This window comes from Parasteatoda tepidariorum, chromosome 12 (genome assembly GCF_982258835.1).
Source record: "Parasteatoda tepidariorum strain Cologne lab strain chromosome 12, Ptep-v5.0, whole genome shotgun sequence".
NCBI classification, from domain to species: domain Eukaryota; kingdom Metazoa; phylum Arthropoda; class Arachnida; order Araneae; family Theridiidae; genus Parasteatoda; species Parasteatoda tepidariorum.
Genome location: NC_141766.1, coordinates 42046047 through 42073790, shown reverse-complemented (window position 1 = coordinate 42073790; position 27744 = coordinate 42046047). Strand labels below are relative to the sequence as shown.

Here is a 27744-nt window from a genome sequence, read left to right as displayed (position 1 = left end):
TACTTTATTTACGTCGCACTTGAGCTGCACAATGGCGACAGTCTGGGAAACATCCCCGAGGATGATCCGAAGACATGCCATAACAGTTTTGATCATCTGCAGAGGGGATGGCTCTCCCGCTTGCCCGAAGACCTGAACGTGAAGTTAATGACTTTAAAGTAGAAAAATTTAACGAGGGATGATATAGCACCCCCTCGGCCCCTTCGCAGGCAGATCAAAGTGGCCGACCACCCGCTCTTTGACCGTTACCAGTGATGCAGTGATCTACTGGAAACCGCATCTTACTATCAGTCCACTGTGTAGCTAACTTGGTTTCATTGGTTTAACACGAACGATTACATGGTTTAGCTATATTATCATCAAAATAGTAATCGTAGTTTATATACGTCATGCAGGAGCTACACAATGGACTACTGGCAATGGTCTGGAAAGCATTCCTGAGGATGATCCTATGATATGCTATCACAATTTTGATCCTCTACGAACGGGATGTACTCCTTCTTTAGCCCGATGATCTAAGCGCGAAGTCGAGCTTTTCACAGAAGAACAGTTTAACAAAGACCAATAACACACTCTCTCGGTCCCTTCGCATGCTAATTAAAGTGGTCACCCACCTACTCACTGACCTTTGTCAGTGATGCTTGACTGTGGTAATCTACTGGAAATCGTATCATACGATCAGTCTACTATGGATCTAACATGCCTTAACTGGCATAAACAGAATGGTAAATTGGTGTAACCATATTATCACTACAATTTGCAGAAATCTTAATATGTTGAAACGATGTTAACCTGGTTTAACTTAGGTTAATATGGTTTCAGCATATTACATAATTATAGGATTACTGCAAAGTTTAAAGATAACATGGATCAACACTCATCAAAATTTCTAACAGTGTATTAAACTTAATAAATAATAATTATACTTTTGGGACAAATAAAATTTAATTGAAAAAATGCATATTTTTCATTCTTAAATTGACTTTTCATCTCTATAATAACATATCCATATAATAATTTCAATCAAATTTAAATAATACTATTAAAATAAAATAAAAATCCAATTTCATTGTCCAGCATTAAAGAATAAACTATTTCCCAGAAAAGTTTAATTAGAATTCGGCATGCTCTATTATATGAAAGAAAGGGGTGAAAGGTAAAAATACCTGTCCACCCAGTCTCAATATACAAGTTCTTAAGTCCATCAGTAGAATCTTTCGCTCACCTCTCAAAAGAAAGAATCCCGTGGAAGTAACTACTAACCGCGAGGAAGTGAAGCAAAATTAGTTGGATTGAACGCACAGAGGGCAGTGGTTGCGGTAAATAAGAGCAAGAATTCTATCGAAGGTCCGCTCGGTTATTTGCAGTTGAACGACCATACCGTAGATTTGGTGAGGATTCTCAACAAGAATGTCAGATACCCAGGTGAGTTGAAACTTTATCGTAACGAACCAAGCGTATCGTTTGGAATTATAGTATGTTAATGTGTCCTTGGAGTTTTTTCGTATCCGGCGTTTTTGTTTATTCTAATCTAGTTTTCTTTTAGTTTATTTTTGTAGATTTGCTTTGTATTTAATTATGAAATTTGTTTTTACAACTAAAACAAGATGAATTTTTTATATTTTCTTGAGCGTGCAATATTTTTAGATGATTTAAGAGTGATGCTGAGAGGAAATTAAATATTAAATACAATTTGAAATTTAATCGAATATGAGAAATTTTAATCTCTTTGATTATTTTATTTTGTAGTTATGTCGGAAATTTTTATTCAATAAATTTCTGATAACCTTGCCGAGGGTTTCTGCTGAAAATGGCCAAGGAAAATGTGTAGTTATTTAATAATGTTTCAATTTAATTTCGTATAAATTAATCGCGAATTTGTATGGAAATTTCAGTTTCAAATGCCATGTTTTTTAACTTTGTATTTAATTTCTGAATTTAATATTTAATTTGTTAAAATTTCTTTTTTAAAACTAAATTTTCCTTCCTCGTTTTTCAAAATTTGTTATTTCTTACTTTATTTAAAGCTTTTAGGAAACAAAGCTAAAACATTCTTGCTTGAGTTTTGTGAGTTGTCACTTGTTCCCTCATTTTTCGCATTTAGTAAAATTTTTATAATTCAGAATTGTCGAAGTCATAATTTATTCGAATACTTTTTCCTAATTCAAAACGTAAATGCTTCAATATGGAAATAATTAAATGTAGTTTTTAGTTAAACTTATAAAACTGTTTTTATTTTATAGTCTCGTTTAAAAGATGGAATCTTATAATTATTTTTAATCTCCCTTTAATGACTTTATATTTCATATCTTGAAATCAAATTATATCTTCAGTAAATGTTTTAATTTTCTTATGAGTTAAAGCTTATTAGGTGGTTCGATTTCTTAACTATAAAAGGAATTGAAAAAGTTTAAATTAATAAACAACCATTTATCAAATCGTTCATGAAATATCTACATAGAACGAGACAGAATTCATGTATAGTTAAAGTGGCAAAAATTAAAAGGTATTTCGAGTTCTGATATTCAGTGATCGGCATTTAAATAAAATTTTAATCTTTAGGAAGCGTTAATAAATTTGAAACAAACCAGTTCCTTATTTGCTGTAATCTTCTTAGAACAATATCAATTTTGAGAAACGCGGCTTAAATTGCTTAGATTTCAAACATATTTCTTGCAATTGATTATTAAATATTTATTTTATATCATTGTTTTGCTTTGAAATGTGGATAAGAAACAAATATTATTGCATGCCTCTGTTTAACATTTAAATCTTGTTGAACTACATATGCTCTATAATGAAATTTATCGAAGTAGGTTTATAGCCTAGTAAGTTTTGTGGACGCAGCTTGATCTTAAACTTTATGACAAACTAATATTTTGATTTCCAAACCTCCATCCAAAACTGTTTTATGTATTTCGGATATAATTTCTTTTGTTTGGAAATGAGATTAGATGCTCTGCTTAATGTTATTAATCCAATTAGAAAAATATTAGCGAATGTCGCAGACAAACTTCATCGCAAAAGAATTTTAATCCTTCTAAGCGTCATAAATTACGTCAGAGAAATATTTCCGAACTGAACCCTTAAATTATGTCCATAAATTAAAGGTTTAAAAATTGGGAAAAGAGAATGCGAAAATGAGTATTGAGAAAATGGCCTGCTAAAACATAATTTGTATTAATAATCAACTCAAGTATTTATGTTTTAAAGGATTATGTTAATCCGTAAATAGTAATGAAGTATTTTGTTTTAAAAGTTTTATCTGTTTTCATGACGAGGTGTTTTATGAAATTTCAAATATCTCGGTTGATTAATTAAACTAAAACTGTGAATTTTTTCCATAGAAATAATTTTTTAATGTTTTCAAAATATTGTACAATTATGTGAATAATAATTTAAAACTGCGATGTTTTACAAAACTAAATCTATATTTTATAACTGGTGTAGAACAGCAGACCCAATTCTGAATTTACGTCTATCAATGTTCAATTTCATAGCCTTGTAGCTTTGAACCCAATCCAGAGGACGAAGAATCTTCTGTATGAAGTATTTGGGCAGACTAACCATTGTGGAGGACTTTTTGTTGAAACTATAACCAGCATTTGCGTTGCATGGAGGGCAAAACCTTCCCTGGTTAGCCCGACGGCAAAGAGGGTTCTAACCTACTATCCGCTTAACACTTTTGTGTCATCACTGGTTGATGTTAGCCGGGAGCAGAATTCGTATCGACCAGCCACCGTTGGGATTCGAACTTGTTTCACCTCATTTAGAGGTGAATGTTCTATCCCCTGAGCGCCACCACAGCTCAAATTAACCGGGTATAACTTAATTTAATCTGTGATTAAAACCTTTATGACAGTGATCACGTGTCACCTTGAGATTCTCTGTTCTTGTCCTACGGTTTTTAAGTAACGAACTTTAAGCATTTAAGTAAGCAAAGATCCCAGAGACGTGATTGCAATAAGTTTAAAACTAATTGCAAGTACGTTTTAAACTTGGAGTTAATGGGTTTGAGGAAGAACTCTTTTCTCAATATGCCGAACTTGACTGAGTTAAAAAAAATACTTAAATAAGATTTTACCTGGCTAATTTTACTGCAAATTATTCATGATTTTAAAAAATGCATCATTAAGCCTAGTTTCGAGAAATGTCTGGAATTTATGACAATTTAAAAAAATTAATTTTTATGATGTGTTAGCATTCGATTTTAGTCATTCGATTAGTCATCGGGTCATTCGATTTTAGTTTAAATGGGGATATTTGTATTGAAAAGTTTCTTTTGCATATGTAACGAACATCTGAAATACTCAATTCTTTTCGAGATGAAGTTCTTTTTTTTTTAAACAATTGTTTCTAGTTTTAAAAATTAAACTGCCAGCATTTAATTTCATTATAGTAAACTTTTTCGTACAATCAGTAGATTCTAAAATTTTTTCTCTAAAATGCTCGTTATAGACTTCGGATGAAAAACTTAAGTTGGCAATCTAAAGCAAATTTCTACTCCAAAACTTTAACATTAAAAAAAAGAAATTATTGACCATTATGGATACATAGCTGCCAACTCTTCCGGTTTTCCCAGATTTTATTTTCATATTTAAAGTGCTAGCGAAATTCATGTTATTTCACTAAATTTTTTGAATTATAATAATAATTTTAAATCAGTTTGACCACCACTACATATAAATAATTACAACAAGTATATAAAAGCATATTATTCCATACGATAGCGAAATTCAACCTGATTAAAATACAAATATATTTTTGAGGAAGATAGTTTTTCGGTAATGGTTTTACTACCACTTGGAAAATCCATTTTCGAAAAGAGTGAATGTTGGCAGGTATGTGGATAGTATTTCCTAAATTTCCTGTAACTGATTTTAATATTTGTTGGTTCATTTGACATTTAACCAGTTTGTACAATAAAAAAATGTATTAGAAAGAATGAGACTTTGAAAAATCACTCTCAACCATTTTTGTTCATTCATATGTATAATCTTCACCAAATGTCCATTTAAAAAGGTTACGACATACATAAATGTTTACACTACAATAAAATACTTAATCATAATTACTTAATAAAAAGTACTTCACAGTCGAAATATTCTCAATTTCTTTGTTTCAGAAGGTAAAATAATTTGTAACAATAAAAGATTTAAAGTTTTACGGCTTAAGTTTTGTTTATTTTGAGCTCTTAGCATATCAAACAGATTAAAGAAATTAATATAAACTCTTAACCCCCTTTAGACTATGACTCTAATATAAAATCCATATTAATTTTACCAATTAGTATAACTGAAATTTTTAACTTCGATAGTTCTAGAAAGGAAACGACTATACTGTCCTGCAATTGGAAAAACAAAGCAAGTGCTTTACGAAAAAAAAATTAAAAGCAAAAGAATTTCAAGAAAAGTGGCTTGACAACTAATTTTTTCTCATACTATCATCGGTGAAATAGATTTTCAGAAAACAGATAAAAAATATCTTTGAAACTAGTTTTTTACAATGTATAGCTTTTCATGCGAAAATGAAAATACATAAAAAAAAATTTTAAGTTTTGTCTATTTCGTTGATTGTATTGCATGGCAGTATATCTATAATCCAGTTTCCGCTAAGTGTACTTACATAATTAAGGGCCCCTTATGAGACCTGTAATCTTGCCATCTTGGATTCTAGATAAAATTTCTAGTTTTCCATTTTTATTTTTGTACTTAATAAACTATTGATGATATTATTTTATTATGAAGTATGTATTATATATTTTAAATATGTTATATATATATTTTGTATACTTTAATTATATATTTTATAAATATATATTTTATATATAAAATTTAATATATTACATAATTGAAAGGTATTGTTATCGCAATACCTTTCAAAAGAGGTAGAAAGAAGTCGCTTTATTTAACTAGGAGAATAAAATGATGCGATTTGTGGTTTTAAGTAAGAGATTTAAAATCACAAATTTCTCAGCTTTTAGATTTCTTAAAATCTAATCTTATTGCAGTTTAAAGTGGTAAAAAAAAACTTAGGATGACGTTAATTGCATAATAATAAAGATACTTGTCAAAAATCTAAACTAATAACTGTTTAAGATGTAAATATCTTTCAAAAACTGAAGAATTGTATTTGCATAATTTTGTGAGAAATTAATAGAGAATCTAAAATACCGCATGTTTTATATCGCAAATTCTGATTTGGGGAAAGACTTGTTATATATGTATCGAAAGATAATGCCAAATAGAGTAAATAATTAAAGTAAAAGTTGAAAATTAAACTAAGAGGATTAAAAGGATATTTAGAATTTTCCCTCCCAGTCTCCACTCCTAATTAGTATAATTATTACCAAGAAAAAAATTCGACTTTGTTGTAATTTAAATATATCCATAGTTCAAGGAACATAAATTTTTTTTCTCATTTGTTAAAGTTTAGTTATAATTTCAAAGTTTAATTACGTATGATATTCCCCTTAAAAAAATAAGGTATTTTTGAGGATATTTTGGGATTGACAAATGAAAAAATTCACCTGAGGTACAAAGTGAGGTTATGTTTAATATCAGAAATAACCTTATTAATAAACCTCAATTTCAACCTAGTTTAAACCTCATATAACTGAAATTTTAGTTTTGATCAGGTGAAATTAATCACATCTCAAATGCACGTATTTGCTTAAAGTGTCGAAAAACAACCTCCTCAAAAACAACCTCCTTAAGCTGGTTGCTCCAAAGTGGATTTCCATCAACCTCAAAACCTGAAGTGTGAATAAAAAAAACTTCTTACACTTTCATGCATCTTGGGAGGTTGATTTTTAAGGTTGTTTTTGAAATAAATTTCGAATAAATCTCAAATCAACCTTGTCACCTCAAATATCTAAAATTTCTGTAAGGATTATTTCTAATGTCTTATTTCATACAGAAACTATTTTACAGAAAACTTCACAGCAACTGTGAACTTCCATTGCATTCCAAAATAAGAATAAAGTTTATAAATCTTGAATGTATAGTTCTGCATCTTAAGTTTAAAATATTCAGTGTTAGACAATAATAGTAAGGAAAAACATGCTTTAATATGGTGAAAATGGGAGAAAATATTGTTAAAAAACTGTTTAAGTGAGAATATGATATTCTTAATATAACTGCCTTAAGGAAAGTCTTGCTTAATTTAACATCTGCTTCGAATACTGATAATGTTTATAAACCTAAATTAGACACATTCATAAAAATTGAATTTTGAATGACATCCAGATTATGCTATAAGAATAAGAAAATTTTCTAGATTGCACACATTTATTAAGTCTCAGTATCCAAACTTCCTTATTAAGAGACAATCCTTTTGTGTTAAAATTGTTTTTTCTCTGATCTTTATTGGAAATAAAGACTTGTTCGCTAATATTGTAAACTTGCGTCAAATAGCCTACGTCACGTCATTTAATTTTTTAACGTGACACTTTCGTTTGTTCAACCTTGAAGATTTCCGAAATACTTTCCTTAATCTGAGGACACAGAGAGGCGAACAAGGTTTGCTCGGTTTTTCACCACTTGTAGTTCTTGTTTTCTCAGAGGTAGATGCCTTTTGGATATTATGGCTCGTTATTCTTCATTTACGATGAATGTTCGGATAATTTTACGATATCAGTGTGATGTTTTTATTAGAACAGTAAAGTATCCCGCGAAGGTGTTTTCCGTAAGTTTGCTTTTTAGTGTTAAATGTTTGGTTTATAAATTAAAACCTTGATATTTTGATCTTTAACATTTTTAATTAGATCTTTGCTATTTCAACATGGCTTAAGATGTGGGTAATTTTTAAAATTGATTGGTTAGACTGATGGGTTTTAGAATAAACCTAAATTTTACCTTTTTTTTCCTCATACTTTTAATAATGTCATGCTTATGAAGATGCGATTACATTTTTAGGAAAGTTAATCATTTTTTTAAAGAATGGTTTATTTGGATTTAATATCAAAAAAATATCATTAACCTGTTTTTAAAAGTTTTTACGATTGAAATATGCTTAAATATCAGAATATTTTTAATCTGCATTGTCTGTGAACCCTTTGTTGCAGAATTTTTATTAAACATTTTCACTTTTCCTTAGTATTCACTTACTCAACTTAAAAATATCAGTCATTTAATTTGCTGCTATGAAATACGGCATGAAACACTGCTGTCTTTTTCTGCGTTAAAGGTAAAAACTCCTAACACACCTCACTTCCTAAAATTTTTTAAATCTGCACTTATATGGCCGTTATTTAGATCTAAGAGAAAGTTCTCTCAATAAAATTTTAATTTACTAAATTAAAATTTTGAATATGAATGAAGAAAAATTTGAAACAATTTCTTTTAGATTTTATATTTTAGTACAAATATAAGATAATCTAACACATTTATAGTGACAATTAGACTGTTATTATGTATTGTTATAATTAAAGATTGTAAAATATGTTTTTGCCTGTAATTATAGAGATTCAGAAAAAAATATATATAAGGGACACTGGGGGCCATGATTGCAATAAATTTGTCTATAGCTTGATTGTTCCATGTTTCTTATTTTAAAAATTTTGATAAGTTTGAGATTATTGAAATTTTGTGATTTAATTAAAATAAAATAGTATTAGATAAATTTTTTCGTGAGAACTTGTGAATTATTCTTAAATTTTATTATAGATGTTTAAGTGTTCTTCTATTAAATTGTTTATAAATCATATATGCTTTTTACACAGGCAGTTTGTATTTATTTACATAATGGCTAATATATTTCCTTTTTCATTCATATGAAAATAATATAATTTAAAATGAGAATTTTGACAGGTGCTGTGAGATAGTTTAAAAATAAGTTTTATATTTTTTCTAAATATTAAATAATTGCCTTAAATGTATGAATAGAAAAATTTAACAAATTGGTATAATTTAATGAAGTTATAGTAGCTTTTTAGGACATTTTTATGAATTCAGTTTTATTTTTCATAAATGTAAAGCTCATTCGGTTTTTGTTACGCCTGGTAATTTTGTGAGTAATTGTATCGTGATTTTAAGTTTCAACATTTGCACAAACGTAGTACCAGAATGTGTACACATAGTATTATAATAATCCTTAAAATAGAGTATAGAGCACCATGCATCTAACATATTTATATTTTAAAAGCAGAACAATGTTAATTCGAAAAGGAACTTTGTCTTCTAGATGTCTTGAAGGAATCGTGTATTTTAATTTTTAAAATTTTAATTCTAGTTTATTTTTAGATTTCAATTTAAATAAGTTATTGAGTCACCAAATTTTATTCTTAAAAAGCTAAAATTTCTTCATGTACTTCTCAAAAATTTTGATATGAGAACTTTCAAGTAAAATATTGTTTTAGAATTTAAAGCTTATAAGAACGAAAACAAAGCATTTTTATTGGTTTTATCTTAAGTTGTAGCAAATAAATGCTTTTATTGGTATTTTATTTTCTAATCTTCAGTATTAGCAAAGTTTTATTAGACACGTTCTAAATTCAAGAATCGTAATGTAAACAGAATCTAAAATCTTTAGATTCTCTCTGTATTTGTAAAACATTGAATTATATTTCGCAAAGAAAAAGTAATTTTCAATAACTCTTGAAATTGCTTGTGGCGATCTAATAAGTCCTACCTATTTTTTAAGAATACATTTTTATCATATTCTTCAAAATTTTTCTAGATTCATTGTATTTTTATGTACTCGGTTCATATAGTAAAACTAAAATGATAGCAGATAACTTAGCTTTTCGACAATGTAAATATATAGAGGTGATGAGAGCTGCCGAACATTTAGCATTTATCTTAAAAGGTTGATAAAAATCTTTTGTCGATTCAAATCATTAATCAGATCAGATAATCAGAATCTGATATCCAAACGGCAAACTTTGACACAATAAACTTATCTGAAAGGTTTAATAGTTTGAAAGTTAACGTATTCAAATGCTTAATATGTGAAATCCACCCTGCTTTCAATTGGTTGCTCGATTACCAATTTGTTCATGGTTGGTCCATGGATACCAGCTATTCTCGGGAGTAAAGGCGGCATGTGTGCGAGATGGATCTCATTACCACCAACATGTCTGTCTTAAAATTGTAGTCTTAACATCCTTGACCCCTTTCCTGACAACTGGCTGGAGTGTTATATTGAATTAAATTTTTATTAAGTTTTAATTAGATGAAACTTTTTTTTTAAAAATGGTTTTTAGTATTCTGTGTAAATTCTAAACTTTTAATCTACGTTAAGAAAATAAGTGTCATAAATTTAAACTGCACTTGAACGCTTGTTACTTAAATTAAATCATCTGTTCCAAATACTGAAAGATAGTATACACAAGCACAATGTATTTAACATGCGTCTCAGTTTACGTGTACAGATTTTAGATTTCCTTAGAATCAGTGTAGTTTACATTTAACCGCTTCCTTTACCAATTTTCTTTTTAAAAAAAAATTTAAATTACTTTTTATTTTATTAATAAATACAAGGAACTAAAACAAAATATAATACGGAAGCTTCGTTGAAATTTTAATATTTTGTGTAAAAAAAAACATTTCATTTACAATCAGTTTGCAATCCCGATCTCTGGCAAATAAAAAAACAAACTAAATATTGGTTTTTGTATGATAGTTCTTGAAACAATGGACAACACAGTGATGCTTTTCAATCGCCAGCGAAGTGATTCTTTGCACTTTTTCTCTGAATTCAACAGCCATCGTATATGCAATCCCACAATCCAACAGAAAAACTCCCAAATAAAACTTTGCAAACTTACAATCACAGCAGACTATTTTTTGCTTCAGGCTAAGTAAAGATTTGATAAAACAAAACGTGCTGACGAACTCTACTCCAGAGTTTTCTTGGCATAATAAATATTTGCAATATATACAAACCAAAGTTAACTCGGAATAACCAAGAAAGCTGTTAATCGGTAAACTTTGGTATTCACCAAGAAATTGGAAAAGTGGTGTTAACCATCCGAAATTATTTAAAAATGGTCAGAACTTTTATTAAAAGTTGTTTTAAATAGTCTTTATTTTAAGTCAAACTTTTGCAATTAAAATAACTTTATGAACTTAAAAATTTCAAACTAAATTACTAATCATATCCTAATTAGTTTTTCAATTCCAAACAAAGAAGTTTGGATCATAAAAGAAGCTTGTAAGAAATAATTAAAACATTTGGATTTTAGTGTAATAGTGACACTTCGGTGTTTTCTGGTACTATTTGTTATGACAATTATGATTGATTAGTAAAGTTTTAATGTATTCATGCTTAAGATTTTAGTTCAAAAATTTCCTCACTTATCGTTTAATAAAAATATAAATGTGGATAGTAAAATGCAAATACTGTAAACTCTATGGGAATAGTACTTTATATTCTTGAAGTACTTTTCGAGGTGTTTTCTTCTGAAGTAAATTCTGGACCCAGATCTTAACTTGCGAGCTTACTTCCTTCGACTGTTCATTATTTTCAGGTAAACATAGGGCCAAGAGGATAAAGCTAGCCTTACTATTTATCAGAGCTTTCAAATTACAATTAATGTACAGTATAAGAGTATATATTGATTGTAATGTTTCTGCTGTGCATAGTTTTGCAAACTTCATGAGCTTCAAAACCATATGTTCTATTAAGATTTTCTTTTTCTCTCAAGCTAGTTGGATCAGCTAACCTAGATTTAAAATCGCAATCTATGTTAGGCTATGATAGCTATGTTAGGCTATGACTGTTAACTATGTTCCCAATTTTTAGCTTAAAAACCCTAAGCGATTGCCCTTTTTTCCTTTTTAGCGGAAATCCGATAGTTTCATGAATAGTTCATTAGCAACACTGAATATACCTCTAAAGTGTACTATTGTTTTGAATACTCCCACTTTTGAAAATATTTTACCTGAATTTCATCGTTTTAGCAATGATTTTAAAATTTTTACTCCAGGCAATTGAACGCTCAGTTCTGTAGTGCCTAGTTCTAAGTTTTTTCATGTACGCATAAGTTGAAGGAACGTGTATGCATAAGCTGAATGTATGCATGTACGCATATGCCTTCGTGTATGCATAAGCTGAACTGAATTGTAGCTTTTGGTGAAATGAAAGTGAAAAAGAACTCATAAACGTTGAGAATGGCTATCAGGAAAATATTTCCTAATTGAATTTAATAAGTTAATTTTGAATAGAAAAGTTAAATGGGAAATATTAATAAAATTTTATAAATGAGTATCTACTTAGTAATTCAATGTATTGTCTTACTATTTATGCACGTCTAGCTAAAAATATGTAGTACGTCATGGATTTTAGAATTAACTAAATATTTTTTCAATTTTGCCATTTTTATTCCACGGGCATTTTACTTAAATAACCGAAATATTAAATTATGAAAAATTGATCAGATATAATTATATTTTCAAGCTTCAAAAATCGTAAAAATAGGTTTTTACTTTCTACCCTGTGAGCTTACCATGGAACCTTAAAGCGGAATATCTTGCAAGAACAGTTTCCTTAAACTATAAATTTTGCTCAAATACTGCGATTGCTAAGGGCAAGTTTTGTAGTGAAAGGTTAATGGCGTCGAATTTCATATTTTTAAACTAAAAATAAAATCTCTCAAAGCACGAAATTTAAAGAAATTCGCGTGTTTAGTAGCTTGCCTATATTTTTAAGTTGGTATCTATTTTAAAATTTGTCTTATGTAGCTATGCTGAGAAAATCTCTTATGAGTTATAAACGTGCAGGTCAACCAACTTAACAAGTTTGCTGTCAATCTCGCATAAGCATGTGATAGTCTTTATTTTTGTATTCATTGCTTGTGTGAGACTGGTAACAGCCGTTTCTCTAAGTTTCTAGAATATAAGTTTAAACTTGTTTATCGCAAGGCAAATGTCCGCTTGAAGTTAATTTTATTACAACCTTGAAACAAATTGAACCGAACTGGTAAACAAATAACGGAATGCTAACTTTTAAATTAGACGCTGTCAGAAACAATAAGGAAAAGTTCTTTAAATTCATCCTTGAAACATAAAAGGAAAAAAAAGATATGGTTTAGGTGAACTTTTCACCCCTTTTAGTTCCATCTGTTTGTTCGAATCTTGAAATACGTAATTAAAAAATATTAATAGAATATGTTTAAAAAATAAACTACAAGAATTTTGTGAAATATCAACAATTATAACATCTTTAAATATTTAATGTTAGGAATTTTTCAACTTTACACTTTGTTGGGAATTAAGTTATTCGGTATGCAGGATTTCTGATATTTTATTAATTCTTCGTTCAGCAAAGTAAATATCTTTTCTTCATTTTTTAAAAAAATCTATGTGCAAAATTATCTAACAGAACAGAAACTTCAACATTTATTTTCAATCTTTTTAAAATCCTTAATCTATAATATTTAAGTAAAAAGCTTTAAATTTGATTTTTGTTAAATTTTTTGTCTGGTGTTCCTTATTTTGTTAACTTGTGCTCGAAGTTGAACTTTTAATTCAAAAGCAATGCAACATTTAAAATACAATGTAATTTCATTAAATCCATTAAATTTTAAGGCACTTAGAAACTTAAAGTTTAAAATTGTTTTACCTTTAAGTTTATTTCTATATACTCAAATTTAAATTTATGTATGTGGAATAACAAGATTTTCTTACAACAAAAAAATTAACTTTACCATGCTTTAAAAAGTTGACTCAAATAATTTTTAAAAGCCATGTACAGTGTGCTAAAAAATAAAATCACCCTGACTAACTTTTGATCTTATGACTGGATCTTTAGGGTAATCAGTCTTTGTCACTCTTTGTAAATGCTAGCTTATCATAAAATATTTATCCTTTGCGTCACTGATTTTACAATAGCTTATCTATAGTGTATGATGTAAATTTGGACACAACATTGCCAGTTCTTGATTTTGAGGTTTAATTCTACATTAAATTTTAGTAGGCGTATCCTCTTGAGGTAGATACTGATACTATGCCTACCCCGGAGTGCATTTTCCTAACTTGCTCTTTTCTAGCCTTTTAATTTTGAGTCTAGCATTGTCTCTTGCACCATTTATTAGTTTATTCTCAACTCTTGGATTTAGTTATGTTTAATTCTGCTGGTGTTTTAACTTTTTCAAACATTTTCAGAGTACTTTTGTTTTCATTGTGTTGCGTGTTTAATGTATTTAATGCTATGACAGTTTTTGAATTACACAACTAAGTAGGACAAAGTTTCATAAAAATGTAAGTTTTATTACAGTGAGCATATTGCTCAGTTTTTCTTTGCAACTGCCGCATTCAGATATTGTGCCATTAAACTTTGTATTCTATTCATATAAGCGAGTCACTCGGGCACTAAATTAATCAGCCTTAGTCTGACTTTTTAAATACTTTTAATCATTAGAAGTAGGAATTTAACAGATGCCAACTGCTCCGGACACGCCAGAAAAATTTTAAAAACTGTAAGTAATTAAATTAAAATTTGCAAATATTTGACTAATTTTGCTTACTTTTTAACAGGTTTAACATGATTTACCATGATAAAGTAGTGAATATGTAAGCCTACGAATTATTTAGAAACAGTGGTAGATAACAATCTACTAAATTGAATTTATTAAACAAGGAATCACAATTGATAAACTACCACTTTAAAATATATATTTGCCGGAGCAAGTGGGCATCTCTGGTTTAAGGCCATGCATTCACCAATGAGCCGAAGTCTTTGCTTTTGATCAGAAGACAAAATGTAAAAATTTACCATACAAAAGGAATTTCTGAGTCTTAAAAAGTGTAATAAATGTATAATTGGATTTATTTTTAGTTCTGATACATTTTAATTTTTTCCAGGTCAGTCGGTTACTTGGAATTTTTTCACCAGTAGCTATGACTCGAACGATTGTATCTTCAATTTGGAACACAATGGATAACATGTTACAGCGCTTGCTTGGAATCCCTGGGAGGATCTGCTATTTTTGTTTTGGATGTGTAAGGTTGGTTATGAATCCTTTGACGAGCATGTTGGAATATAAGCGAGAGTCCAGGCCAGCCACATCACAAGTTCCAGATCTTCCCACTTTGTTGACCGGTGTTCCAGATCCTACCTGTGAACAGGTTAGCAATGCAGTAAGATGCATTCATAACAGTGCTATAAACATCATAGTGAACCAGATTTCACAGAAAAATAAGCTCCAGGAATATCGCAATGAATTGCAAAGGTGGAGAGAAGAGAACGAAAAAGAAATAGTGGATTTATACAATTTGGATGAAAGAGATAAAATAACAATGAAAACCCTGGCAATTTCGGTTAAGAAGTTAAAAGCATTGAAAGCTAAGAAAACTAAATTCGCAAAGTTGAACAATGAGAAAATGTTGAAAGTAGCCAACAAGAGCAATTTAAGTACAGAGGATCTTAAAATTATCAAAGAGAGCAACAAAAACTTGAATGAAATTGATTTTGAGATGAATAAGAATAAAAAAGAATGTTTGGACATGGTCAAAACATCTGAACGGTTAAGCCAATTATTCACTAAAGTGCTATTGCATAATGAGTTTTTCTACGATTGTACACTTGAACCCGAAGTGCCTTTGAATAATATTATGAATAAACTTCGTGCAATTACATATAAATCTCAATTGGAAAACGATGCCTTTAAATCTAGTTTAGTTGTTACAAATGAGAAACTGGATAAAATACTTACAGCTACAGAAAGAATCTCAACAGCTTTGGATGATTTTAGAGAAGAGCTGCCGGATATACCTAGTATGAAGAATGAATTGGCTGCTTTGAGATCACAGCTTGAGCAAGAACAGTTGGTTCTGAGAAATGTCAAAGGTGAGCGTGATATCATGAGAGTAAAATTGGATGTTTTGGAAGATCTAATTGAAGATCAAGAGGACTTTTTAAACTCTCGAGAAAATCAAGATATCGAGGGAGCTGTTGTGCAGTGAAAAACTATAGTGGAGTTTTGAAGGCTAGTCATCAAATAGTTCAGGTAAATAATTTCTATCTTTATAAATGAGCTTCTTAGTAGAAAGTACTGTGCTGTATTTAAAGAAATTTCATGTAATTTTCTCTTGTTACTAAGCAACAGATAAGTTCAAATTTCTTCCATGAACTAACTTTTCTGAAAAGAAATCGCTTTTAAAATATTTTTCTTCTCTGAATTGCCGATTGTCAGATTCAGATTGATAAGTCTAAAATATTTTTAAACATTGCAGTTTACTTTTTCAAGCAGATTTGAGCCATTCCGTGCAAATATTACCTTTTTGGTATTTTTGATTTTCATTAGAATACCTATCTAATGAAGTTTCAATCCTAGCATCAGATTTTATTGCTTTAATAACTAATAAAATTAGTGACTAGACTACATGAGGGGTAATATTTAAGCTGTTAAGAAAAGTGAGGCAGCAGATGCGTTTTTTGGAAAGCAAGATTTTTGAATAATAAAATCCATTTTACAAAAAATCACATTTTATTAGTAAAGCGTTTAAACATTGATATTTAAACATCAAGTAAATTCTGTTTATTACTTATTAATTCTAATTATATAAACAATTAATGTTATAAATTTGAATAATTTCTTAGGTCGCATATCTAAATGTTGCCCGCTGACGATTATTTTTACTTTTTAAAAAAAAATTATCAGTTGGTCGAGTACGAAAGAACTATCCATTTGCATTGATGTGAAAAAATTAACTTTTAAATACTTCTTACAATCTCATTTATAATCACTGTACCACCACAAATCTTTGTGTATAGATTTTTTTTCTCCTTACGTTTTATAACACAATTTCATCTGCTAAACACAGTGTCAATTGCGCTTTTTAAAATACGATTCTTATATTCAAACTATACTTTCAAACCAAATTTGAGATTATTTTTCAATTTGATTAATTTGAAGCAATGTAAGGATTAGCCAAATTTTCATTCTAGGAAACTATTTGAGAACAATACAAAAGAGCAGTTTTACTCAAAATTGTTAGTATAGCAAATATGTATTACTATATTGCCTTAAGCCAGTTTATTTTAAATAATAGCGAAAATTCCTTTTGCATTCTGTTTTTCTCAGAAGGCAAATTTCTGTTTTGCGGTAAGTTATATTGAATAATAAATTCCGTAACTTTTAAGTGCTATGTAAGCAATCCTTATAAATTATTTATTAGAGCATGAGAATAATAAAAACAGTGGTAAAAAGCAACTCTGTTATTAGTGATTGAGTAAGAGCTTCACACCAATTATTGTTTAGACTTGTACGCCCCAAGCGAGTATAAATTCACCGCACATAAGCCCCATCTCATCAAAGCCGCACGCAAACTTTAACGCTCTACTTGGTTTCAGTCATTATTGGTCTGTTTATGCCAGTAAAATGTTTAAAGTGACCAATAAATAGGTATTGCCGGAAGTATAAGTAGCATATAGTTTGAAGTCTGAAGCAAACTGTTACAAATGGAGTGTTTTTGTTTATTCCAAGCATCTTTATAATTGACCTGTTAAGAAGCGTCTTGGAAGTTAATGGGCGTAGAATGCTGTTAAGTTCCTATTTGCATGAGTTGTAGCAAAGAAGTTTTGTGAAAGTTTGAAATTTATTTTGAACGTAGCTCGAACTACGCAATCAAGAAAATCTGCAATACTAATTAAATAAATGGAAATTTTGATTAGATTTTTGTTTGAAAAATGACTTTCGAATATAATTTGTAGTGGAAAATACTAGACTAATTTTCATATTGATTTCTGAGGTTTTTTTGAGAGAAACATAGTTAATAATTTGAGTTATTAGTTTAACAAAATACTTTTCTTTTTACTATTGTACCTAGTTTTTTTATGTACACTTTGAGCTATGTGCGTTTTTCAAACGCACTTTTCAAGCTGGTTATGTTCATTTTCTTTAACTTAGTTTCTTTTGCATTTTTAAATGCTCATTTTAAGTTATTTTTCATTTTAACCAAAATAAAATAAACTATAGTAAGTGCTCAAAGTAAAAAGGGTAGTGAAAAGTTTCCTAGCAATCTTCCTATATAAACTTAAAATTACCATAAATATTATAAACTTGTTAGACATTAACTTCCAAAACTTAATTTTAAAAAGCTTTAAGCAAAACATCCTCTAGGCATCTTCATCAAAAATAGCTTTCAGTTTGTTTTACTTCCTAGTAAACTTCCGCATCTTTTTTTTCAACAAAATATACAGAGTTTGATTACTTCAATTATTAATCTTAGTATTTTCATTTTTTTTTTGAAAGTCAGTTAAACTACATAATTGGTTTTATTTGCCAAAATTAAAAGTATCACAATAGAAACTCCAAGCTATCGAAGAGGACTATGAAAAACACCTGTATGATATGGGTGATAATACTTAATGTAGTTTTTAGTATTTTTAAGGGCATTTTTGTATGGATATTTTTTTACTACTTTTACTTCAGATCATAAATATTTGTTTGGGTAGAGAAAGTTATCGTGTTACGACAAAATAAGTTCTAATGGACCAATTCTACGAAGTTTTTAATTAAAAAAAAAAAATCCTTTTTATAAGGACGCTAGGCTAAAATGAGCTTAAACTTCTCCTATTCATACTATTTAAATTTGTCAATGTTAATTTAGTAATAACTATTGAGCTATTAACCAGACTCTAGCCTTTTGAGGTTTTACCTTATTTAGTAGATTCAGAGTTTTGGTATTGGTCATCTTTTCCAAATTTGTTTACATTCTTTGCTTATAACATTTTGTCATCTCGTTCTTTTGAGTACATAATATTTTTTAAGACATAAAGCAGTTTAACCCTTCCGGTCTTTGTTTCAACAAGGCACTTTTTCTGTTCTGTAAAATGTTTAGAAATCGACAGTTTTTAAACCAATCAATTTTTTCTAATTTTTTAAACCCTAAGACAAACTAGATTAGTTATGTCTTATTTGTTTATGGAATCAAAGTTTATGTTAGAATATTTTTCTAGCTTCTTAAAAATTATTTGATTTAAATATATTTAAATTCGAAATCTAAATTAAACTGAAATCATAAATTGTTTGTAGATTTGAATGGTAAGCATTTCATATAACTCTACTAAATTAAAAATTTTCGTTCTCCCCCCCCCCAAAAAAAAAAGAAAAAAGTTTTGGAGATATGTAAATTACTTATTCATATTTTTAAAATTATCCTGATGTTCAAACTTGTAAGACACGAAGACTTTATTGAAATTCTTGGGGGGGGGGGGGAATTAAATCCTCAAAGCAGTAAACAGCTAGAGACAAGATTACGTTGCGAGTTTTTGAAGTATTAATTTATATCTATTCATATTTTGAAAACAAAACTTATCAATACTCTTAAGAAATCGATGAATTTTTTTTTGTGAAGGTACATAAATGTAACTCCCGAACCAGATTTGTTTTTTTTTTGCAGATAGTTTTTAGCTTATGAATAATATTTGAAATTTCTATATTTCAAACTTAGTTAAACTAAAATTTTAAAATTAAATGTGCCCCAATGTTTTATTTTTCCACTTACTAAGAAAACTGGTTGTGCAATTGCTAGTTTAAGACTATTTTTATCTCCTTATCTGTAACTTTAATTGTATTTGCGTTATAAAAAAGCCAAAACTCATTTAAAACTCTTACTAAAATTGTTTTCAATTTTTTAAAAAATATTTTTACAAAGATTCCTATGTGTTCGTTATCTTGCATTTGGGTGGAATTCACTGCCATTGTTTACATATTTGTTTTGCCCTAACTTATATTTTTAATAAATTTGTCTCCGCAACCAAATTAAAATACAAATTTTATGTACTTCACACGCAACAGAACTATTATCAGGAACCTACAGCTATTTTCTTTAGTAGACAATAAATTTGATCTTCATATTTAGACACTGATTATTTTAATATCTGAAACAAAATATTATTGAGATAAATGATGTATAATGTTGTGGACTCTTACTTTGCTTGATTTCAGTAATTATGTTAGCAGTACAATAGTTTAAACAAGTTTAATTTTTGACAGATTATCACCTGCAGTTAATACTTTCCAAAAATATATATTCTCTAAGAATTGGAGTAATTTAAGAAATCGCTTGAGATTAAATAAGCTTCTTAAAAACGTTTGCTTAAAACACAGAAAAACCGGTTTTCTAGGATAGTTATTTCTGTGAAAAATCCCATCATAATTGGCCCCTTACCGCTTATTTGCGAAACTAGCTGTTTGAGAAACTAAATACTTCGTGACTTGTGTTAAAGAAACTGAACTCAGACTCATTATTCTCGTTTTATTTTTCTAGTTTCATTCATTCTTTTCATTTGACTTAATGTTAGTGGAATCATTAACTTAGGGCACTTTGAAAATGTGGTGCGAATACTTTACGAACAATAGAAGTAAAACTAGGTTTCCAGAGTTCAATTTTTCCCACCATAGTCTCACGATAATAAAATTAAGACATTTCGAGTATAATAATTTCCGATGCTAACCTAATTTATTTTAGAATTTTCTTTTTAAATTTCAACAAAGAATCTTATTTAATGCATAGTACGTTAATATGGTATTGAGAATGTCTAGCATATTTTTAAATTTAAATACAAACCAACTGTTTAAATAAAGCAATTTAAACACGCAGCACTAAATAATTTGCACTCATTGGTTTCTCAACCAGATCATGGGGAGAATGTTTAAAGGTGAATTTATTTTGGGTTTTACTACTTTCAGAGTTGAAGATATAAGCACAGAATACCATGCCTACGAAGAGTGCGCTCAATTCATGACTCTTAGAAACACTGTACTAGATTAAACTAATAATATTCTAAAAATAAAGCTTATCTGTGTTATCTTAATTTCAATACTTAAGGATTGTGCTGAAAGTATCCTTTTAAATTATATTTCCTCCGACAATCTCGGGTATTCGTTTTCGGTCCTACTTTCATCAGTAGTGATTCGCTAGATTTTTAAATGTTATACTTTTCGTACTTCTAAATATTAGTTTGTTGCACCCAATGTATACATTGTTTTACTTATTTTTTGAAGAATTCTAAAATATAAGGGGGAATTTTTTTTAGGGAGCACTGTCCCTATTTATGAGTTTAATTTATGCTTAATGCAGAAACATGCATGTTTAACTTTTTATATACAAAATTAAGTGTTTTCCTTTGAATGCTCAAATTGTCTTGCTAAGTAAAAAATGTAGGCGATGATTACTATTTTTTAAAAATTGTTTTACTTCAGTTTGTATTCAACCCTTGAATGCAATGTAGATCTGAATCGTATGTTAAAAGCCTCATAGCACTTAATGTAAATTTTTTGCCTAATACCTTTTCTAATTTTACCAAAACTATTTCATAAATTTCGTACGTAACTAGCATCTTAACAGCTCATTTCTTTAACTTTGATAAGTTTAAGTTGTTGGTGCACTCTATACGAGTACAATACCCTTTTGAATGGAGTTCCGAATAACGTTTATTAATTTAAAATGTTTTTTTTCAAATGCCCCCTCAATTGACAAATTTCATTCAAGTATGAGTAGGGCAGATTTGTTGGCCACTCTTTCTGGGGCACCATATTAAGTGGGCCAACGTTGCTCGCACAGTCTAGATAGTGCAGAAAATGAAAGAACAGCCATGCCTTGTCCGGGATTCGAACCCAGTACTCTTCTGATGTGAGATCAGGTCCCTGACTAGTACATAATCTGGTCTGCAAGCTATTATAATACAAAAAGTACCCTTCGATGTCGAGCTAACCGTGGGAGTTTTTCGTAATTTTTCCCTCCGTATAACGAATGTGTGGGTTAGTGTCAGCAAAAAATCCCCTACGGATGCTTTCCCCGGTTGTTGATCTAGGAGTTCGCTTTTCTTCTGGTTTGGGTTCAACAACAAACATGGTAAAACTGTTTTTTTTTTCTTCCCCCTCTAACAAGGCTACGGTGTAGAGCTTTGAGAGTTGAAAACTTAGTCAATTATTAAACAGAATCGGGACAACTGTTTAACGTTGGTTTTTACATTCATGTAAAAGCTTGTTTGAAATATTTTAAGCAATAGATTTTATCAAATCATTATACATGATATTGTAATATTTTTTGGAAAAATAAGTACTTTATTTACTACCCTCTTTTTAAACGTTATTAATTAAAAATAAAATTAGTGCAAGCATTATTCAGTTGTAAGAGTTTTAACCCAGCGATGTAAACTTAATATTTTTTTTTCTCTTTCAGATTCATGGTGCCTAAACTATTATTGGACATGTTTTTTCCCTGAAGAATTAGTGTTCGTCACTAACTATTTATTGCATTCGTGTTTTTTATTACCATTTTTTATGTGTATTCTATTATATTGCCATTTTGAAGCTGTGATATTAATAAAGTTCTGAATTCATTTTAATCCTTCCTTTTTGGGTTCGTACTCTTAACTTCTTACGTGTATGACTCAGACAATGTTTAAACTATGTAAAAAGAAATTTCTCTTGGATACAATTTTAAGTTTTTATATATTCCGCTTGCTTAATTATTAACATAAACATAGATTGTAAAATTAAATGTAATGTACGGTAGTCGGAGTGAATTACCTTTCTATTTCTTTTATTAATATTCGTAATTAAAAAAATTTTTATGTTATGAAATATACGAGAATACTTTCATATTTCATCAGGTTCAAAAGGGTTATAGAACAAATACGGTATACCTTGTCAAAATAAAGTGAGATACATATATAAAAAAATACATTTGGTCTCAAAATCAAATTTTTAAATTCGTTCATATTAGTAATTTTATCTGAAGTAAAATTTTTAAACTAATGCAAAAGATTAAAAATTCATTGTTTATGAAATTATTCGCTTAGATTTAAACTCTTCGGGGTCTCGGTAATATTTTAGAAATTAAAGTGTTAGCAAAAAATTTTTTTTCCTAAGTATGTGTTAAAAAAAAACTAATTTAGTAGTTTTAACCACTACTGCAGATAAATAAAAACATAACTATAAATGCATGATAATAGTAAGAATGCATGATAAGAGTACGATACTGTGTCCTGGCAAAATGTAAAAACAGTTCTGCCTACAAATAATATTTTAATTTCACTACCCCTAGGAAAAATACTTTTTAAGAACACCAAAAGATGGCAGGTATGATTTAAATACACTTATCACTTCTCATCGAAGGAAAAAAAAAGATTGAATTTTTTGCACTTATTGAAAATTAATTTTTGAGAACAATTAAGATATCAAGAAGAAATTTAAGTGAAATACTTTTCGAATAAAATATAGGATATCTTAAACTAAATGTTACCGAAGAAAATTTAAGAAGAGTTCTCCACCATACAGCACTTCTCACTCCTGCCTCTAAGACGTCCCGCAGTGGACTGATCGTTAAGACACGGTTCCCAGCAGATCACCGAAGTCAAGCATCACTGGCTACGGTCAGTGTGCGGGTGGGTGACCACTTGGATCAGTCTGCGTAGGGACCGAGGGTGTGCGGTATTGGTCCTCGTTAAACTGTGCTACCGTAAAGTGCTAGACTTCGCGCGCAGGTCATCGGGCTACCGAAGCGGGGGTGCCATCCCTTCCGCAGAGGATCAAAATTGTGATGGCATGTCTTCGGATCATCCTCCGGGATGTTTCCCAGACCGTCGCCAATAGCCCATTGTGAAGCTCTAGTGTGACGTAAAGTAACAACAACCTGCCTCTAAGACAGTAAAATTTTATCCATACATTTTTATAGTAATGCCCCTTGCACCTTCTCACAAAATTTCTTTATCAGATTCTGTATTAAGTAATAAAAGTATATCACTAGAAAAAATAAGACAATTGGCGAGAAATGTTTCATAACTTTCAAACTTTTAAAGTACCGGTTAATTTTTTTCCTTTCTTCAAGTTGTCTAAAACTCGTTTAACACTTTGTTTTATGAATTTTGTTTTATCTATGTATGGCGGTGAAACTTATTTAAATTATAAATTCCCTTTTTAAACCATTTTAGATTCATTCAGTGATTTCTATTGTTATGAAAGATTGTAAATCAAAATCCAACAACTTAGCTTAACATATAGTATTCATATATGTAACTTTCTTGATCAGTGGTTTTGAGACTGACTTGTATAGTAGTCCTATCACGAGTTGGCGTGAGCAAAGTGAGACTAGCGCACCGGTAAAGTTTATTCTAACTATTAGAGGAAAAAATCTCCAAATGAAATGAACTTATAAAACTCAGACCGTCGCCAATAGCCCATTGTGCAGTTCTAATGCGACGTAAACTAACTACAACAAATAATCTTTGGACAAACTAGTTTTTATAACTGTATGCAAATGTTTTAGATTCGCTTAGAAACATCTTGAGATACTCAGACTGGCTTGTGTAGGGGGCAGGGAACTGTCCTTTTATCAGAAAGGTTCTGGGTTCGAATCCCGGACAAGGCATGGATGTTCTTTCCTTCTCTGTATTATCTGTCCTCCCTGTGGGAGCGACGTTGGCCCACCTAATATGGTGCTCCTGAAAGATAGGCCAACAAAGTCGCCCTGTATATGCCTGAATTGACTGATGTTAACACAAGTGGGCACTGGAAAAAAAAACATCTTGAAATACAGCAGGGGTGAAAGCGAGACGGAAAAGAGAAAAGGCTGGTAGTAAAACCATTTCAATTATAGCTAGTTTTTGGGAGTAGTTTACTTATTCTTTTTTTCAAGCTATTGGACAATATCTACTTTATCTTGGAAATGAAGCAGTTTTATATGTATGATAAAGTAATAAAATAAATCTTGATAGTTACAGATATTTTATTTTTCTCGGAAAAAAATGCTAGATTGAACAGTTTTTCGTACCAGTTTTCCCTTTTTTTACGTCTTGTTATATAAGGGCTTTCAGCCTTGAGAAACAGTGAGAAGCGCACAAAATAAAATGAATTTTAGGAACCAAAGCTACTCTATGAACCAGATTTTGGAGAGTTCCTCCACATTAAAATTTAAAACCTTAGTTCCCAGATTGTGGCTACCACCTATATTTCGATGCTCAAAAATCCTTTGGGAAGAAAAAGTATTTATTCAGAGAAAGAACGTTTTTGTTCCAGATTCCGTGACAGAAATAGAACTCGTTAGAAAACATTTCTTTAGAAAATATTCTGAAATATGAAATTGAATTTTTGAGAGAAACTGTTCATCGTAATTTATGCATTACTAGACAGAGAAGGGTTAATGAGTAATTATCTCAATTAATGACAGTTACACTACTGAAGTTTAACAACTTGAGGTCAAGTTTATGCAATAGAGGCAGAATTTAATTGAGGAAATGTGTATAAGAAACACTATCGCCTAAAAGGAATGAGAAAATTGCCTAAGAGTAATTGGTAGTTCATACAATATTACCCCTCTAGTAATCCTTCGGGGGGTCATTTCGGTTCTTAGGAATGCACAAAATACATCGAAATCGGTTGATATTTCAATTGTAAAGTACTTGAGATTCGGTCTCTTATATCACTCTTCAGATCATCAAATCTGATTGATTCGTAAACAGTTCTCAAAAAGTGATAATATCGTTAACTGCTGAAGATTTTAAAGTTTTAAACTTGATACCGATTTATTAATATTTTTTTATTGCATGACAAATATATCTAATATATATACATAAACAGATATTTCACTGTTACTTAAGACCAGCTTAACTTGGTTTACAGGGATAATTGCAAATTACACTTATTTACACGTTTAAGCCATTAATATACAAAGTTGATCTGAATAATTTTCAGGTAATATAGCATTCGCCTCTCAATGAGGTGTCCGAGGTTCGAGCCCCAGCTGTGTATGGTAGATACGAATTCCGCTCCCAGTTGTCACCAACCACAGTGCTAACGTAGAATATCCTCAGTGGTAGACGGATCATGGGTAAGAATCCTGTTATGATCAGGCTAACCATGGGTGGTTTTCATGGCTTTCCTCTTATAAAACGCAAATGCTTCTTAGTTCCATCAAAAAGTCCTCTTCGAAGGCTAGTTTGTCACAATACTTGATCCAGGAGTTCCCTTGTCTTCCTTATTCGGTTCAAAATTACCGGGCTACGGAGTTGAGCATTAATAGTGTTTAACTCAGAATTGGGTGGGCTGTTTAACGCTGTTTGTAAAACATTAAAAGTCTAATTGAAAAGTTTGTAAAACATTAAAAACTAAGTTGAAAAGAAAATGTAAGTTTATTGTTATGGAATAAATTGTTACTTCTGTTTTATTAATATTTTTTTTAAAAACGAAGTCATTTTCAATTAATTACAAGCAACTGAATTTTTTGTACTTTCAACTGAAAATTCAACTTAAAAAAATTTTGCTTCATTAATAACTGAGTAATTCTAAATGACAAAATCGAAAATTTAAACAAAAACGGTCGAATAATTTCTTAAAAGTGAACTTTTGAAAAACTCATAATTTTAAATATTCATAAACACAAGTTTAGTTACGAGAATTACTTGACTGATTCCATTTAAATTTTAACTAACTTTTTTTCTGGATTTTGAATTTAATTACAAATTATTAATTTAAACAAAAATTGTTTACAATGAAATTATTTTTAAATAAATGAATTTCATATTTACTATAAATTTTTTTTCTATTTTCACTTTAATTATACTTAATATACGTGGGAAATAAATAAAAAATAAACTTAATGTAAAAAAATCATAATTTTGACCGATTTCTTTAGACCGTGGTGCTAATTTATAGAGACTTCAATTTCCAAAACGTGTTTACATTTCAGATTTTAAACGTTTATATATCCGAGTTCGACAGCTTAAAAATAAATGATTAAAATAAATAAATATAAAAGAAAATAAGTAAATAAATAAAATGAATAAATAAATAAATAAAATGAATAAATAAATAAATAAAATGAATAAATAAATAAATAAATAAATAAATAAAGTAAATTATGTTTATTTAAAAAAAGTACTTTTTTTGTCTCCTATAAAATGTTACCCGCGCTAATTAATTAGCATAGTTTAGGTCTACTCCCCAAACCTATAAATAGTTATCCAATAAGTGAAAATCCAATTAAAACTGTTTTTGAAGTGATTTTTTTATTTTTTAGTTTCTGTATTACAGTAATATGCAAAAATTTACTCTCAAATTTAAAAAAAAAATGAAGTGCTGCACACCCTGCATTCCACAAATAAAAATTACAGTTTCACTTAATTATGAATAAGAATACTTTTTTATGGTTTTATTAGATTGTTTCACTGCCTGATTCATCAATTGTTTATATTTTCCTTTAAAACAATAGTAGAATGTTTCATTAAATTCGAAGCAAAATTTTCACATCGTATTACCATTGTGATTAAGTAGATTAAACGAAAAAAAAAACTACTTTTTTTCTTTTACATATATATATATATATATATATATATATATATATATATATATATATATATATATATATATATATATATATATATATATATATATATATATATATATATATATCTATCTAGAGTTCTTAATGTAAAAGTAGTTGCGTACGCATAGCAAGGAAAAATATTAAAGTTAAGTCTACTTTGTTTTTAAAAATACCAACTCATACGCTTTCGAGCGCTCGAGATTAATACTAGATCGAATGTTATGGTTCTTAAATGAAGTTTATTGAAAACTTTCACTAAATTTGTTGAGAAGAAGCAATAATAATTTATTCATGTTAAAAAAGATAACGCGTCAGTGAATGTCCTCTTCCTCAAATTAGTAAATTGGAAGCTAAAAACTTTAATAAAAAAAAAAAAAAACTTCATCTTACAAATTAGCAACCACCTGTATGATATCTATTCAAAATTTTTTCCCTTTCCATTCTTCCTTCAGATATAAAGTTTTCATGC

At 29.4% G+C, this 27744-nt stretch overlaps 1 protein-coding gene across 2 annotated transcripts; it reads left to right on the top strand.

The window, feature by feature from the left end:
* The first annotated feature begins 1110 nt into the window (after nucleotides 1–1110).
* LOC107441828 (uncharacterized) lies at nucleotides 1111–22299 on the top strand. Of its 2 annotated transcripts, none has more exons than XM_016055211.4 (3): nucleotides 1111–1425; nucleotides 14805–15949; nucleotides 22134–22299. In XM_016055211.4, exons 1-2 carry the CDS (start codon nucleotides 1411–1413, stop codon nucleotides 15903–15905), a joined length of 1116 nt encoding a protein of 371 aa, XP_015910697.2. In that variant the 5' UTR covers nucleotides 1111–1410; the 3' UTR covers nucleotides 15906–15949; nucleotides 22134–22299. The 2 variants fall into 2 exon arrangements, with proteins under 2 accessions (XP_015910697.2, XP_015910696.2); XM_016055210.4 differs by lacking the exon at nucleotides 1111–1425 and adding an exon at nucleotides 7487–7686.
* The last annotated feature ends 5445 nt before the right edge of the window (nucleotides 22300–27744 follow it).

Coding starts and splice junctions, on each gene's coding strand:
- LOC107441828 (XM_016055210.4), top strand. CDS start 7,585: ATGGCTCGTTATTCTTCATTTACGATGAATGTTCGGATAATTTTACGA. Junction 7,687..14,804: donor ATCCCGCGAAGGTGTTTTCC/GTAAGTTTGCTT, acceptor AATTTTTTCCAG/GTCAGTCGGTTACTTGGAAT.